Consider the following 14,091-nt stretch of genomic DNA (forward strand, 5'->3'; position numbering starts at 1 on the left):
CCCACTATATCCCCCCACTACCAGTACTGGAGCTGAGGATACCCCATATCCCCTTAGTACTAGTACCTTAGCTGAGGACACCCCATATCCCCTTAGTACTAGTACCTGAGCTGAGGACACCCCATATCCCCACCATATCCCCCCACTACTAGTACCTGAGCTGAGGACACCCCATAGTCGCACCATATCCCCACCAAAGCCTCATTGCCTCGCCTGACGTGTCCAGAAACAAGTCTCTTATGATGCAGTTATACAGCGCAGTTCGACAGAGCAGTAGACAAGTAAAATCCACAGTCGACCATAGTCTGGAGGAAAATACTCTCCTCTCTGCACTGTTCTCCATCACTATCCTCCTTTCAAGCCTTAGCTCTTTCTACCTACACCCAGCCCCAGCACACTCCATCCACATCAGCCCCCCCTCCTCTCCTCACCCACGCACAGGTCCCAATGCACTCATCAATTTCCTCAGATGCCTCCAACCCCCCCCCCCATACCACCAAGAAACACTTCAGCCACCCTTACAAATCCCCAAACCACGTGCTCACCCTCGCTATCCTGCTACTCCTAGCTGCAGGGGACATATTCCCCAATCCAGGCCCACCCCGTACTGCTCTTTACCAAAATGCCCCCCCACCCCATTCAAATGCGCCCTATGGAACTCCCAATCTGCGTGCAACAAACTCCCAACTATCCATGAGCTCTTCACCACAAAACACTTTAACCTGCTCGCCCTCACCGAAGCCTGGATACAGCAGTCCAATTCTACCTCCCCCCGCTGCATTGTCCTGCAGTTCTCCCACACCGCCAGATCGGACGACAGGCGCAGTGGAGGAGTAGGTGTCATTCTCTTGTCTAACTGTTCCTTCCAGGTCATTTCCTCAGCTCCCTCGCTTACCTTCCAGTCATTCGATGTTCACACCCTGTGACTCTTCCACCCACTGCCCCTGCTTGTTCCAGTTATCTACTGGCCCCCAGGTCCCACCCGCCTGTTCCTAGACCACTTCGCTGCCAGGCTCCCCCACTTCCTATCCTGTGAAATCCCAACCCTCATCCTCGGCGATTTCAACATCCCTACTAATGACCTCCTCATCTGCCTCCTGGCTTTTAAAGCTCACCTCCTCCCCCGGCCTATCACTAATCTCCCCACTCATAGGGACGGCAACACTCAAACTAATCTTCCTCGTCTCTGCTCTGCCTCTCACTTTACTAAATCCTCCTTCCACTCTCAGATCTCAACCTCCTCTCCTTCTCCATCAGGCACCCTAATATCTCCACCTATCGCACCTCTAGGAACCTCCAGACCGTCTGCACCCAACAGTTCGCCGAGAGCCTACAGTCCTCCCTGTTCCCCTATCTCTCTCCTCCCCTGCCCTAACCTGGCAGCCAAACACTACCACACCACCCTCAGCCGTGCCCTGGATTAAGCAGCACCACCCGTGACCCCTGACGTCAACCACGGCAACCTTGGCTCACGTCCCAAACGTGTATCATCCAGTGGTGCTCTAGGCGTGCTGAGCGGCTGTGGAGAAAATCTAAGCTGCCCGCAGACGTCTCCCACTTCAAATTCATGCTTAAAACTTATAACCTAGCCCTTCACCACGCCAAACAAGTTTATTTCACCTCCCTTGTCTCCTCATTATCCCACAACCCCAAACGACTCTTTGACACCTTCTACTCCCTCCTCAGCTCCAAAGAACAGGCCCCTGCGACAGACCTGACTGCTGGAGAACTAGCGCCTATTTCAAAGACAAAATTGATAACATCCGAAAAGAAATCCCCAGAAACTACACGGCTAGCCCCGATCCCAGTCTCCTCAGCACTGCATCCAGCACCTACTCACTATCTACGCTAGAACCAACGACAGAGGAAGAAGTCTCCAGGCTCCTTTCCGCTTCCCGCCCCACCACCTGTGCTAGCGACCCTCTCCCCTCTCACCTCCTCCGGTCCCTTTCTCCAGCTCTCATTACTCACCTCACCACAATCTGCAACCTCTCCCTAACCTCTGGCACTTTTCCCTCCTCATTCAAACACTCCATTATATCCCCTCTGCTAAAAAAAACAACAACCCTTGATCTGACCGATGCCACCAACTACCGACCCGTCTCAATTCTCCCCTTCATCTCCAAATTACTAGAACGCCTGGTCTTCTCCCACCTCACACGCTTTCTCTCTGACAACTCGCTCCTTGACCCCCTCCAGTCTGGTTTCCGCTCTCTACACTCGACCAAAACTGCCCTCACAAAAGTATCAAATGACTTGATGATGGCAAAGTCTGGAGGTGACTACTCCCTACTAATCCTCCTTGACCTCTGTGCTGCATTTGACACTGTTGACCATACCCTCCTTCTCACTATGCTCCGCTCTAATGGTCTAAAGGACACTGCTCTCTCCTGGTTCTCTTCCTACCTATCTGACCGCTCTTTCAGTGTCTCCTTTGCTGGGTCTGCCTCCCCTTCTCTTCCTCTCGCTGTCGGGGTACCCCAGGGCTCGGTCCTTGGACCCCTTCTCTTCTCTATCTATACTGCCCAAATTGGACAAACCATCCACAAATTCAGCCTCCAATACCATCTCTATGCTGACGACACCCAACTATACACCTCCTCTCGTGAGATCTCTGGACCATTCCTCCAAAATATCACTGACTGTCTGTCCGCTGTCTCTAACACTATGTCCTCCCTTTTTCTCAAACTAAAATTAAAAAATACCTTTTATTAAATTCCTTTAAAAGAAGAACAAAACAAATACAAACAAATAAGGGGAAGATTAGGATTAAGAAGGCCACTAGTGACTAGTGACCAAACAGGTTGGAGTCGTATAATAGGACTCAACCTTAAAAAACGACAGCAACCGCCACTTCTGAAATATGAACAATGGGAAATCGAGTCATGTGATGAAGCTCAATTGATGTACAACATTGATCTTAGATCCAGAAAAGTGATCAAATAAAGTAGAATCACTCTAAATCTGGTATCCTAATGTGCGTCGTATAATGGGAAGGACTTGCACATAAGGAGTTTGCTCTTAAAGCAAAAATGCGCGTTACCCAACGCGTTTCTCCCAACTGGTGGGTTCCTCAGGGGTTACAATGCGCTAGTTCCAACCAAAAGGTTGGGTTGTGGCTAAATTTTTATAAAGTGTGGAAGCCACACATAGTCCAGGACTGATAATCATGGACCAGTGGTCGCCAAAATGATCTGTCTCTAAATGTAAATGCAATGCAGCGAAGAATTCCAGTGCACCGCAATTTACAAAAATCAGAAAAGAATGACCTATGACGTGGCAATGATGGTCACGGTAATGGTCATTAAGAGGACAAAATTATCCTCAAAGTACAAGATGAGATCAGAAAGAGATATATAAGCCGTCAGATGCTATCAATAACCTAAGCCCTTCAAGTCCTCAAGATAGATTTGCAGCTACCTAACTGATAAGAAACTATCTGAAGTTGCTAAATAGACTGATAATGCAACTCGAGTGAGTAGCTGAAGGGGACTAGCCCCTAGGTCAGGACAAAGAACTTAACTGTTCTTTACTTAACTCCACCACAAGGACTGACATGCCGCCGTTTTGTCTTTATTTTCTTTGATTTTAAGTTCTTTGTCCTGACCTAGGGGCTAGTCCCCTTCAGCTACTCACTCGAGTTGCATTATCAGTCTATTTAGCAACTTCAGATAGTTTCTTATCATTTAGGTAGCTGCAAATCTATCTTGAGGACTTGAAGGGCTTAGGTTATTGATAGCATCTGACGGCTTATATATCTCTTTTTGATCTCATCTTGTACTTTGAGGATAATTTTGTCCTCTTAATGACCATTACCGTGACCATCATTGCCACGTCATAGGTCATTCTTTTCTGATTTTTGTAAATTGCGGTGCACTGGAATTCTTCGCTGCATTGCATTTACATTTAGAGACAGATCATCTTGGCGACCACTGGTCCATGATTATCAGTCCTGGACTATGTGTGGCTTCCACACTTTATAAAAATTTAGCCACAACCCAACCTTTTGGTTGGAACTAGCGCATTGTAACCCCTGAGGAACCCACCAGTTGGGAGAAACGCGTTGGGTAACGCGCATTTTTGCTTTAAGAGCAAACTCCTTATGTGCAAGTCCTTCCCACTATACGACGCACATTAGGATACCAGATTTAGAGTGATTCTACTTTATTTGATCACTTTTCTGGATCTATGATCAATGTTGTACATCAATTGAGCTTCATCACATGACTCGATTTCCCATTGTTCATATTTCAGAAGTGGCGGTTGCTGTCGTTTTTTAAGGTTGAGTCCTATTATACGACTCCAACCTGTTTGGTCACTAGTCACTAGTGGCCTTCTTAATCCTAATCTTCCCCTTATTTGTTTGTATTTGTTTTGTTCTTCTTTTAAAGGAATTTAATAAAAGGTATTTTTTAATTTTATTAGTTTGGAAGGTCCTAGCAGTAAATTTCCCAAAGTTCTGACTGGGATTAGCTGCCCTTGTAAATTTGCTTTTTCTCAAACTAAACCTCTCTAAAACTGACCTCCTTGTCTTTCCACCTTCTAACCGACCTCCCCTCAACATCTCCATTCCAGTGTCTGGCACCATCATAACCCCCAGACCGCATGCCCGATGCCTTGGGGTCACACTGGACTCTGACCTCTCCTATAGGCCGCCTGCAGATGAGTGGGTCGGATCCGGCGGCGAGGATTCTCGCCGCGGGACCCGACTCGAGCGCCTGCAGAGAGCAGCGCGTACTCACCCGCGCCCGGTGGCCCCGGCTCTTTCATGTGCTGGCTGCCGGGCAGCCGGCGCATGCGCGGGAGCCCCGCACAAAAATAGGACATGCCGCGGTTTGTTTGCCGCGCGACAATTTGCTCGGCCAAACCACGGCCGTCTGCATAGGAGTGCGTATTGTAATGCACTCCTATGCAGGCTTTGAGCGGCGGAAATCCCGCCGTGGGATTTCCGCCCGTGTGCAGGCGGCCTTACCCCCCACATCCAATCTCTGGCCCGAACATGTCACCTACACATCAGGAATATTGCTACAATCCGGCAGTTCCTAACCACGGACACGCTAAAGACACTCGTGGTCGCCCTCATTCACTCCCAATTTGACTACTGCAACTCACTACTCATTGGCCTCCCCCGCACCGGACTCGCTCCACTCCAATCCATACTAAATGCAGCAGCTAGACTCATTTTTCTATCCAGTCGTTACTCAGATGCCTCTGCATTATGCCAGTCGCTGCACCGGCTGCCCATCCACTGCAGAACTAAGTTTAAACTCCTCACCCACAAAGCTCTGCATGGCGCTGCACCACCATACATCGCCTCCCTACTGTCCGTACACCACCATACATCGCCTCCCTACTGTCCGTACACCACCATACATCGCCTCCCTACTGTCCGTACACCACCATACATCGCCTCCCTACTGTCAGTACACCACCCAGCGCGCTCACTCCGATCGGCTAACACACTCAGACTAAACACCCCTCTAATACGAACCTCAGATGCTCGCCTCCAGAGCAGCACCCATCCACTGGAACGCTCTACCCCAAGGCATCCGGATAATCCCCAATGCACAAACGCGCCTTAAAAATTTTCAGACGCGCCTTAAAAATGCACCTCCTCAGGGAGGCATACCAAATCCCCTGACCTAGTCCCCCGCCCCTCCCTATGGCTCCCCACACCATCCTCCCTGCCTATCACATACAACCTCTAATCCCATAAATCTCCTTACCGCCCAACCCATGAAATCCCCTACTGCCTGTGTTCCCCATGCCTCGCCCCCCCCCCACTTGCACCTTCTGTACCACCCTCAACCCAATTGTTTCAAACGGATTGTACCTCACATTGTAATTGCTGTGTTGTTTTGCATTTATCCCATGCTTGAAAGCGCTGCGGAATAAGTTGGCGCCATACAAATAAACATTATTATTATTATTATATCCATACCATATCCCCCCCACTACCAGTACCTGAGGACACCCCTTGTCTCCACCATATCCCCCCCACTACCAGTACCTGAGGACACCCCTTGTCTCCACCATATCCCCCCACTACCAGTACCTGAGGACACCCCTTGTCTCCACCATATCCCCCCACTACCAGTACCTGAGGACACCCCTTGTCTCCACCATATCCCCCCACTACCAGTACCGGAGCTGAGGACACCCCTTGTCTCCACCATATCCCCCCACTACCAGTACCTGAGGACACCCCTTGTCTCCACCATATCCCCCCACTACCAGTACCTGAGCTGAGGACACACCTTGTCTCCCCCATATCTCCCCACTACCAGTACCTGAGGACACCCCTTGTCTTCACCATATCCCCCCACCACCAGTACTGTTCCCCATCCTCCCCCCCCCCCCCCACTACCATTACCTGAGCTAAGGACACCTCTTGTCTCCACCATATCCCCCCACCACTAGTACCTGAGGACACCCTGTTCCCCATCATATCCCCCCACTACCAGTACCTGAGGACAGCTCTTGTCTCCACCATATCCCCCCACCACCAGTACCTGAGCTGAGGACACCCCTTTCTCCACCATATTTGCCCACTACCAGTACCTGAGGACACCCCTTGTCTCCACCATATCCCCCCACCACCAGTAGCTGTGCTGAGGACACCCCTTCTTTCCACCATATCCCCCCACTACCAGTACCTGAGCTGAGGACACCCCTTGTCTCGCCTGGAACCTCAGCCACATGAAGAGGTCATCATTTTCTTTTGTCTGTTGTTTCAGGACGTTCTCATCGGTCACCCGGATGTTCTCCACATACGCCTGCAGGGAACAGATGCTTGTCTCTTTATCTCAGCCATTGACTTACATTAGTTTACCCGAGAGGTATTAAGTGCCTCAGCGAGGTCATAAACAGCATGGTGGTGGACACCTATCCGTGGCAAGGATACTATCACACCTGGTGCTTGTCCGGCTGCAGGCGGTCCGTCATCGTCTGGCGAGCAATGTTGGAGTAATATGCATAGGACAGGTCGTAATCTACCGGGTACCCGTCCGCGCCCAGGTGGTGCTTGTGCCCAAGAAACAGCTGAGAGAGACGCTCGCCATTCTGCGCAGCTATAAGACTGAACTTCAGGGCCTGCGGATGGGGAGGAAGTAAAACATAGCAAAAAACGCAATCGTCTCCGCACGCATCACAAGTGCCGCCATCTTTAACGCCAGGATATACAATACCTTAGATGTGTCCTTTTTGACCCCCAGCCCTGTTTGGTGCAGCACTGCCGCGGTGTACAGTGCAGGGTGATACCCCAGACATCCAGCCTGGAGCAAGAGCGCTAGAGAGCGTCTCATCCTGGAGAAACCATCAGCAGCCAGGACCTTCTTATGGAATAATCTGTACAGGGCTTGGCCAAAGAGCTCATGATTAAAGGTGGCGTGACCTGCAAGACATGCACCAGTCATTGGCACAATCACATGAACTAAGGCAGGGACAGAATGTAGAGTTGTGAATCTTTTACCTATTCCCATAGTCATCCTGAGTCCTCTACTCCTGTCACACCCAAAGCTGCATTCACTGTGATGACCCACCGACACCCCTAAGAATTTAGCTGCACTACGCTGTACTGCTGGATGGGCATCATGGGGGGTGCCCTTCATACACCATCATATCAAATAACAGCTCCAATATGGACACTATAGCCATTCCCAACAAACCCGGGTCAGCGACCTCACCTGCTCTGCTCACCCTCCTCCTAAGCAGCCTGGTGATAACGACTCTGTGTGGGAGAGGAGGCGAATCCCATGTGGAGCACTGTGGCCCAGAAGACCCACTGCCATAATGAATCTGGTTTCTGTGGTAGAAGTCAGTGCAGACACCTGTGGTGGAGGATGCGGGCAATAATACAATATAAAGAACTGCACAACAAATAGGTGAGTGCAGGAAATTGGGAAGTAATAAAGAAGGTGTTGGAGGATGCAGGTGAGAATGCAGAATACAATGTAAAGAGCTGCACGCCAAACAGATGAGCACAGGAAGCTGGAAAGAAACATACGGAAGGTGGTGGAAGATGCGGGCAATAATACAAAATACATTGTAAAGAACTGCACACCAAACAGATGAGCACAGGAAGCTGGAAAGTAACAAGGAGGACAGTGGAGGATATGGCGATAATATAATATAAAGAGCTGTACACCAAATAGGTGAGCAATGCATACTGAAAGTAGTGTGGAGGGCGGTGGAGGATGTCATGTTTATAAGTTGGTCACTGAACCGCGCAGGCCAAAGACATATGTAATAAGTGGCCACAGGATGCTCCCCCCATGCTGCACAGACTTGTCCCTCACACCCCCTCCCCCACAGATAATAAAAAGAAGACTATAAAAGAAATTAAGATTTTAAAATGAACATGACAAAGGGAGGAGGTGCAGGAATAAGAAACCTTGTAAGTGGTCTACCGGTATGGGGGAAGACATGAGGGGGACATTGTCCTAATCACCCCCACGATTAGAGGGCAGAGAGCTGTATTTGTACCTGTCTTCTTCTGCTGCAATACAAAATGGTGGAACCTCATGGCACATTCCCGTGTGAAGGCCTCGCACTTCCGGACCCAATGAGGGAGCTCCATGCCGTCTACAAGCCGCGGGAGTGGAGTCTTAGAAGAAAAAATACATGGTGGAGGAAATCATGTGATCCCAGACTTGACCCTAACCCAATCACCCCCCGCCAACCCAACGCCCTACATGGGGCCACAACACCACTATGGGTACCTTGTATACGGGCACAATCCTGTTCCGGTAGTAAACACTCGGCCCATAGAATCCGCTCATCCCTGGCACGTATTTAGAACCGCCAAGATGGAAACTTCCAGTCGTATCCGAGAATAGAACTGAATCTGAGAATCTGGAGGAAATATAGAGGAGACCAATGGCGGATTATAATAGGAGCGGTAGGGCGACCACCCTGGGCTCCCGGGGGCCCGTATAGTAGTCCACTGACTGCCACTAAGATCAGCTCTACTCTACTTGTGCCCGCCACTGTGTGTAGGTAAAATATACGTGTGTACGCAAAAAATGTATCTGGCCGTGTTCAGTCCGGTGGATCTTGATGCAGGTCGGCACCGGAATCTGCAGCATATCTTGCGCTGTGCTGAATCACAGAGGATATTATGCAGACGGATGTGACCAGAATCAACTGCAGAAGGCGGCAAGAAGAGGACCCGGCAGCCATAAAATCACGGTGAGACGCATGAATATCCCAACAGGAATAATAATAATCTTTATTTATATAGCGCCAACATATTCTGCAGCGCTTACAATACAGGGGAAATAAGACAACGGTTACATAGTAATCAGCTGATGGAAACAATAGGGGTGAGGGTCCTGCTCCAACGAGCTTACATACTACAAGTAATGGGGGGATACAGAAGGTAAAAGGGCTGGAGATGTGCCCGGTACGGCGGGGTGGAGAGTGAGGGATGCTATACACATAGACAATGGTCAGGCCGTATAGTAGCTGGATCGGTATGACTGCAGGGGCAGTTGATGATGGCTAGCAGGGATTGCAGTCAGTAGGTCAGGGAGCATGTTATCAGACAGAGTACTGAGGGGTTTGTTTAGGAGATATAGTATGCTACCCTGAAGAGGTGCGTTTTTTAGAGCACGCCTGAAGTATTGTGTGTCAAGGATTGCCTCGATAATTTTTGGTAGTGCGTTCCAGTGGACCGCTGCTGCTCTGCAGAAGTCTTGGAGGCGGAAATGAGAGGTCCGAATTAAAGGGGCACTCAGTTTGATTTCATTAGCAGAGCGGAGGGCCCGGGCTGGGTGGTGGATTGAGATGAGGAAAGCAATGTAGGGCGGGCGGTGCTGCGGCTCAGGGATACAATGTAGGGCGGAGCTGTGCTGTGGATGGGGGATACAATATAGGGAGGCGCTGTGCTGTGGATGAGGGATACAATATAGGGGGGCACTGCACTGTGGATGAGGGATACAATATAGGGGGGCGCGGTGCTGTGGATGGGGGATACAATATAGGGAGGCGCTGTGCTGTGGATGAGGGATACAATATAGGGGGGCACTGCACTGTGGATGAGGGATACAATATAGGGGGGTGCGGTGCTGTGGATGAGGGATACAATGTAGGGGGGCGCTGCACTGTGGATGAGGGATACAATATAGGGTGGCGCTGCACTGTGGAGGGCTTTGTGGATGAAGGTAGTAAGTTTAAATTGAATTCTGTATTTAACGGGCAGCCAGTGCAGTGACCGGCACAGGGCAGAGGTGTCCGAGTAGCGGCTGGACAGGAAGATGAGCCTGGCTGCCGCATTCAGGATGGATTGGAGAGGGTAGAGTCTGGTGCAGGGGAGGCCGATCAGCAACGAGTTGTAATAATCGAGCCGGGAGTGGATGAGGGCAACAGTGAGCGTTTTTAGCGTGTCTACAGTGAGAAAAGAGCGGATTCTTGCGATGTTCTTGAGGTGCAGCTGACATGTTCGGGCCTTGGATTGGTTGTAGGGGGTAAAAGAGAGATCAGAGCTGAATATGACCCCAAGGCAGCGGGCGTGCTGGGAGTTATGGTGCCACACACTGAGATGGAGATGTCAGGATGAGGTCGGTTAGTGGAGGGCGGAAACACCAGCAGGTCAGTTTTTGAGAGGTTCAGTTTTAGGTAGAGAGAGGACATGGTGTTAGAGACAGCGGACAGACAGTCGGTGATGTTCTGGAGGAAAGGTGCAGAGATGTCACAGGAAGAGGTGTAGAGCTGGGTGTCATCAGCATAGAGGTGGTATTGGAGGCCAAATCTCCTGATGGTTTGTCCAATACGGGCTGTGTTGATGGAGAAGAGAAGGGGGCCGAGGACCGAGCCTTGGGGGACCCCAACAGCAAGGGGGAGAGGAGGGGAGGTAGAGCCAGCAAAGGAGACGCTGAATGAGCGGTCAGATAGGTAGGAGGAGAACCAGGAGAGAGCAGTGTCCTTTAGGCCGATGGAGCGAAGCATACTGAGGAGTTTGTGGTCAACAGTGTCAAATGCTGCAGAGAGGTCGAGGAGGATCAGTAGGGAGTAATCACCCCTCGAATTGGCTGTCAGTAGGTCATTGGATACCCTTGTAAGGGCAGTTTCTGTCGAGTGTGGAGGTCGGAAGCCAGACTGTGGGGGGTCAAGAAGAGAGTTCTCTGATAGGTAGCTTACAAGGTGGGAGTAAACCAGCCGTTCTAGTAGTTTGGAGATGAAGGGGAGGTTTGAGATGGGTCGGTAGTTGGCAGCATCAGTCGCATCCAGAGTCGGCTTCTTTAGCAGTGGGGATATGATGGCGTGTTTGAAAGAAGAGGGAAAGCTTGCAGAGGTCAGAGAGAGGTTGAATATAGTGGTGAGATGGGAGATGACCACTGGGGAGAGGGATCGGAGGAGGTGTGAGGGGAGGGGGTCGCTAGCGCAGGTGGTGGGGCGAGCAGAGAAGAGCAATATGGAGACTTCTTCCTCTGTCTCTGGTCTGAGTACAGACAGTGAGCAGGAGCTAGATGCAGTGCTGACAAGACTAGGGTCAGGGCTAGTCTGGGATTGGGAAGTTATTTCCTGATGGATGTCGTCAATTTTCTTTTTGAAGTAGTCAGCCAGCTCTTCAGCACTGAGATCCATCACTGGGGGCTGCGGTTTAGGGCTGAGAAGGGAGTGAAAAGTATCAAAGAGCCGTTTAGGGTTGTGCGATAATGAGGAGACGAGAGAGGTGAAGTAGCCTTATTTGGCACGGTGGAGGGCAAGGTTGTAGGTTCTGAGGAAGGACATACAATGGTGCGACAAGTGACGCGTTTCAAGCTCTCACAGCAGCTTTTAGTCATAGCGTAAGAATGTGGCGCATCCGCTTCAGGGGAAGAAGAGGCAAACCACCAATAAAAAATGAGTCATGTGACTAAGCATATAAAAGGAAGCAAACATAAGATAGAAGACCGGACCCTCAAAATCAGGTGAGATCTCTTGTTTAAACCAAAGGGGGCGCTGGTTTTCAAACAAAAAATCCAGTATGTTTCTCTATGAAGTAATGTTTGATGGTGGCGCCTGTCCTGATGGGATGACTGACCCGTCAATGCTTGCAGCGCGCAGGAATCACAGACTGGTAGAGTTGGAAGGGACCTCCAGGGTCATCAGGTCCACCAGGGTCATCAGCACAACAAATAGGTGAGTGCAGGGAATTGGGAAGTAATAAAGAAGGTGTTGGAGGATGCAGGTGATAATGCAAAATACATTGTAAAGAGCTGCACGCCAAACAGATGAGCACAGGAAGCTGGAAAGAAACATACAGAAGGTGGTGGAAGATGCGGGCAATAATACAAAATGCATTGTAAAGAACTGCACGCCAAATCGATGAGCATTGGAAACTGGAACGTAACAAGGAGGACAGTGGAGGATATGGGCGATAATATAATATAAAGAGCTGTACACCAAATAGGTGAACAATGCATACTGAAAAGTAGTGTGGAGGGCGGTGGAGGATGTCAAGTTTATAAGTTAGTCACTGAACCGCGCAGGCCAAAGACATATGTAATAAGTGGCCACAGGATGCTCCCCCCATGCTGCACAGACCTATCCCTCACACCCTCTCTGGGGTCATCGAGTCCTCCGGGGTCATCGGGTCCAACCCCTTGCTCAGTGCAGGATCACTAAATCATCCCAGACAGATATTTGTCCAGCCTTTGATTGAACACTTCCATTGAAGGAGAACTCCCCACCTCCCGTGGCAACCTGTTCCACTCATTGATCCCTCTCACTGTCTAATATCTAATCTGTGTCTCCTCCCTTTCAGTTTCATCCCATTGCTTCTAGTCTTTCCTTGTACAGATGAGAATAGGGCTGATCCCTCTGCACTGTGACGGCCCTTCAGATATTTGTAGACAGCTATTAAGTCTCCTCTCAGCCTTCTCTTCTGCTAAACGTTCCCAGATCCTTTATTCGTGAGCAGATCCTGCAGAGATCTTCCTGGGCGCCCGCTTGGTGGATCAGAGATATGGCGGCTGATACGTGTTTTTACACTGCGAGTTGTGCCGCCGACATACTGAAATTGACGAGACACAAGCGATCAGATCCATGACAGCCGCAGGCTACATGTAATCTATTACATCGCATGGATTACCGGCGCCACGAGATAAACGATTCTGAGGCTCCGCCCACATCTGTGCTGGAGGCGACATTCGGGGTCTCGGTGCGGATCTGGCGCAGAATCATGCAGCATGCGGTGCTACTTTCTGCTCTTGGAAATGAGAGCTGCTCTGTGATTGGTTGCTGCCGGTTTTTCTTTCAGATGTCTCATAGCTCCCCCTGCAGGCCTGCGGTTTCTTGATCTTCACGGAACCGGCTTTTCTTTTTGCTGCTTTTCGTTCTTTTTTTACACTGGAAATGGATCTATTTTTTCTTTGACAGAGGCAAACATAAGCTGGTACCGTATCTATGTAGTAAGCTTGGTTCTGGTACCGTATCTATGTAGTAAGCTTGGTTCTGATACCGTATCTATGGAGTAAGCTTGGTTCTGGTACTGTATCTATGGAGTAAGCTTTATTCTAGGCAGTGTATCTATTCAATAAGCTTGGTTCTGGTACTGTATATATGTTGTCTCAGATCATGTAAAAAATGTATCCTGGTAGGGGCCCACAATCGTCATACAGCCTAGGGCCCATTGTAACCTTAATCTGCCCCTGAAGGAGACCTAGAGGGTGCAGGCAGAAAGGGTAGGAGTTACTGTGTAAACTCCACCTCTTTATTTCTGCATCGGAACACATAATGCAAAAGATGGGACAATGGCTCTGCAGCGCCACCTATTGGAAGGCAGCATAAGTCTCCTCATAGGCCTCTCTGCACACTGAGGAGGGGCAGAAACCCAGTCAATGTTATAAAGACTTGCAGAGCTGGCGCTGCAGAGGTGTTGTTCCACCTCCCTTATTTGCATATTTCCCAGAGGAGCCTGCATGGCCTTACAAGTCTCCTCACTCACCTCCTAGGTGTCTCCATAAGGAGAAGTGATACCTTCCTGACCAAAGCAAATCCTACTACTGACCCTGTCTCATCACACCCAGAGCTGTGCTCACAATTCTGTCGACCTTGTCAGACAGTAGTGCATTTACTACAAGAGCTCAGATGACTGCCAGCACTGAG

General features: G+C 50.0%; 1 protein-coding gene across 1 annotated transcript in view; it reads right to left on the reverse strand.

Moving 5' to 3' along the window:
- Window positions 1-14,091, reverse strand: part of LOC136591381 (protein sel-1 homolog 3-like) — a 49,332-nt gene that overhangs the window by 19,751 nt on the left and 15,490 nt on the right. The window contains exons 8-13 of the mRNA XM_066588516.1: window positions 8,721-8,853; window positions 8,485-8,605; window positions 7,686-7,829; window positions 7,188-7,393; window positions 6,913-7,092; window positions 6,657-6,776 (exon numbers count right to left, since the gene is read on the reverse strand). Of these exons, the coding sequence (XP_066444613.1) occupies window positions 6,657-6,776; window positions 6,913-7,092; window positions 7,188-7,393; window positions 7,686-7,829; window positions 8,485-8,605; window positions 8,721-8,853 (904 nt within the window). The remainder of the gene's footprint in view (window positions 1-6,656; window positions 6,777-6,912; window positions 7,093-7,187; window positions 7,394-7,685; window positions 7,830-8,484; window positions 8,606-8,720; window positions 8,854-14,091) is intronic.

Source organism: Eleutherodactylus coqui, chromosome 1 (genome assembly GCF_035609145.1).
Source record: "Eleutherodactylus coqui strain aEleCoq1 chromosome 1, aEleCoq1.hap1, whole genome shotgun sequence".
Lineage (NCBI taxonomy): Eukaryota > Metazoa > Chordata > Amphibia > Anura > Eleutherodactylidae > Eleutherodactylus > Eleutherodactylus coqui.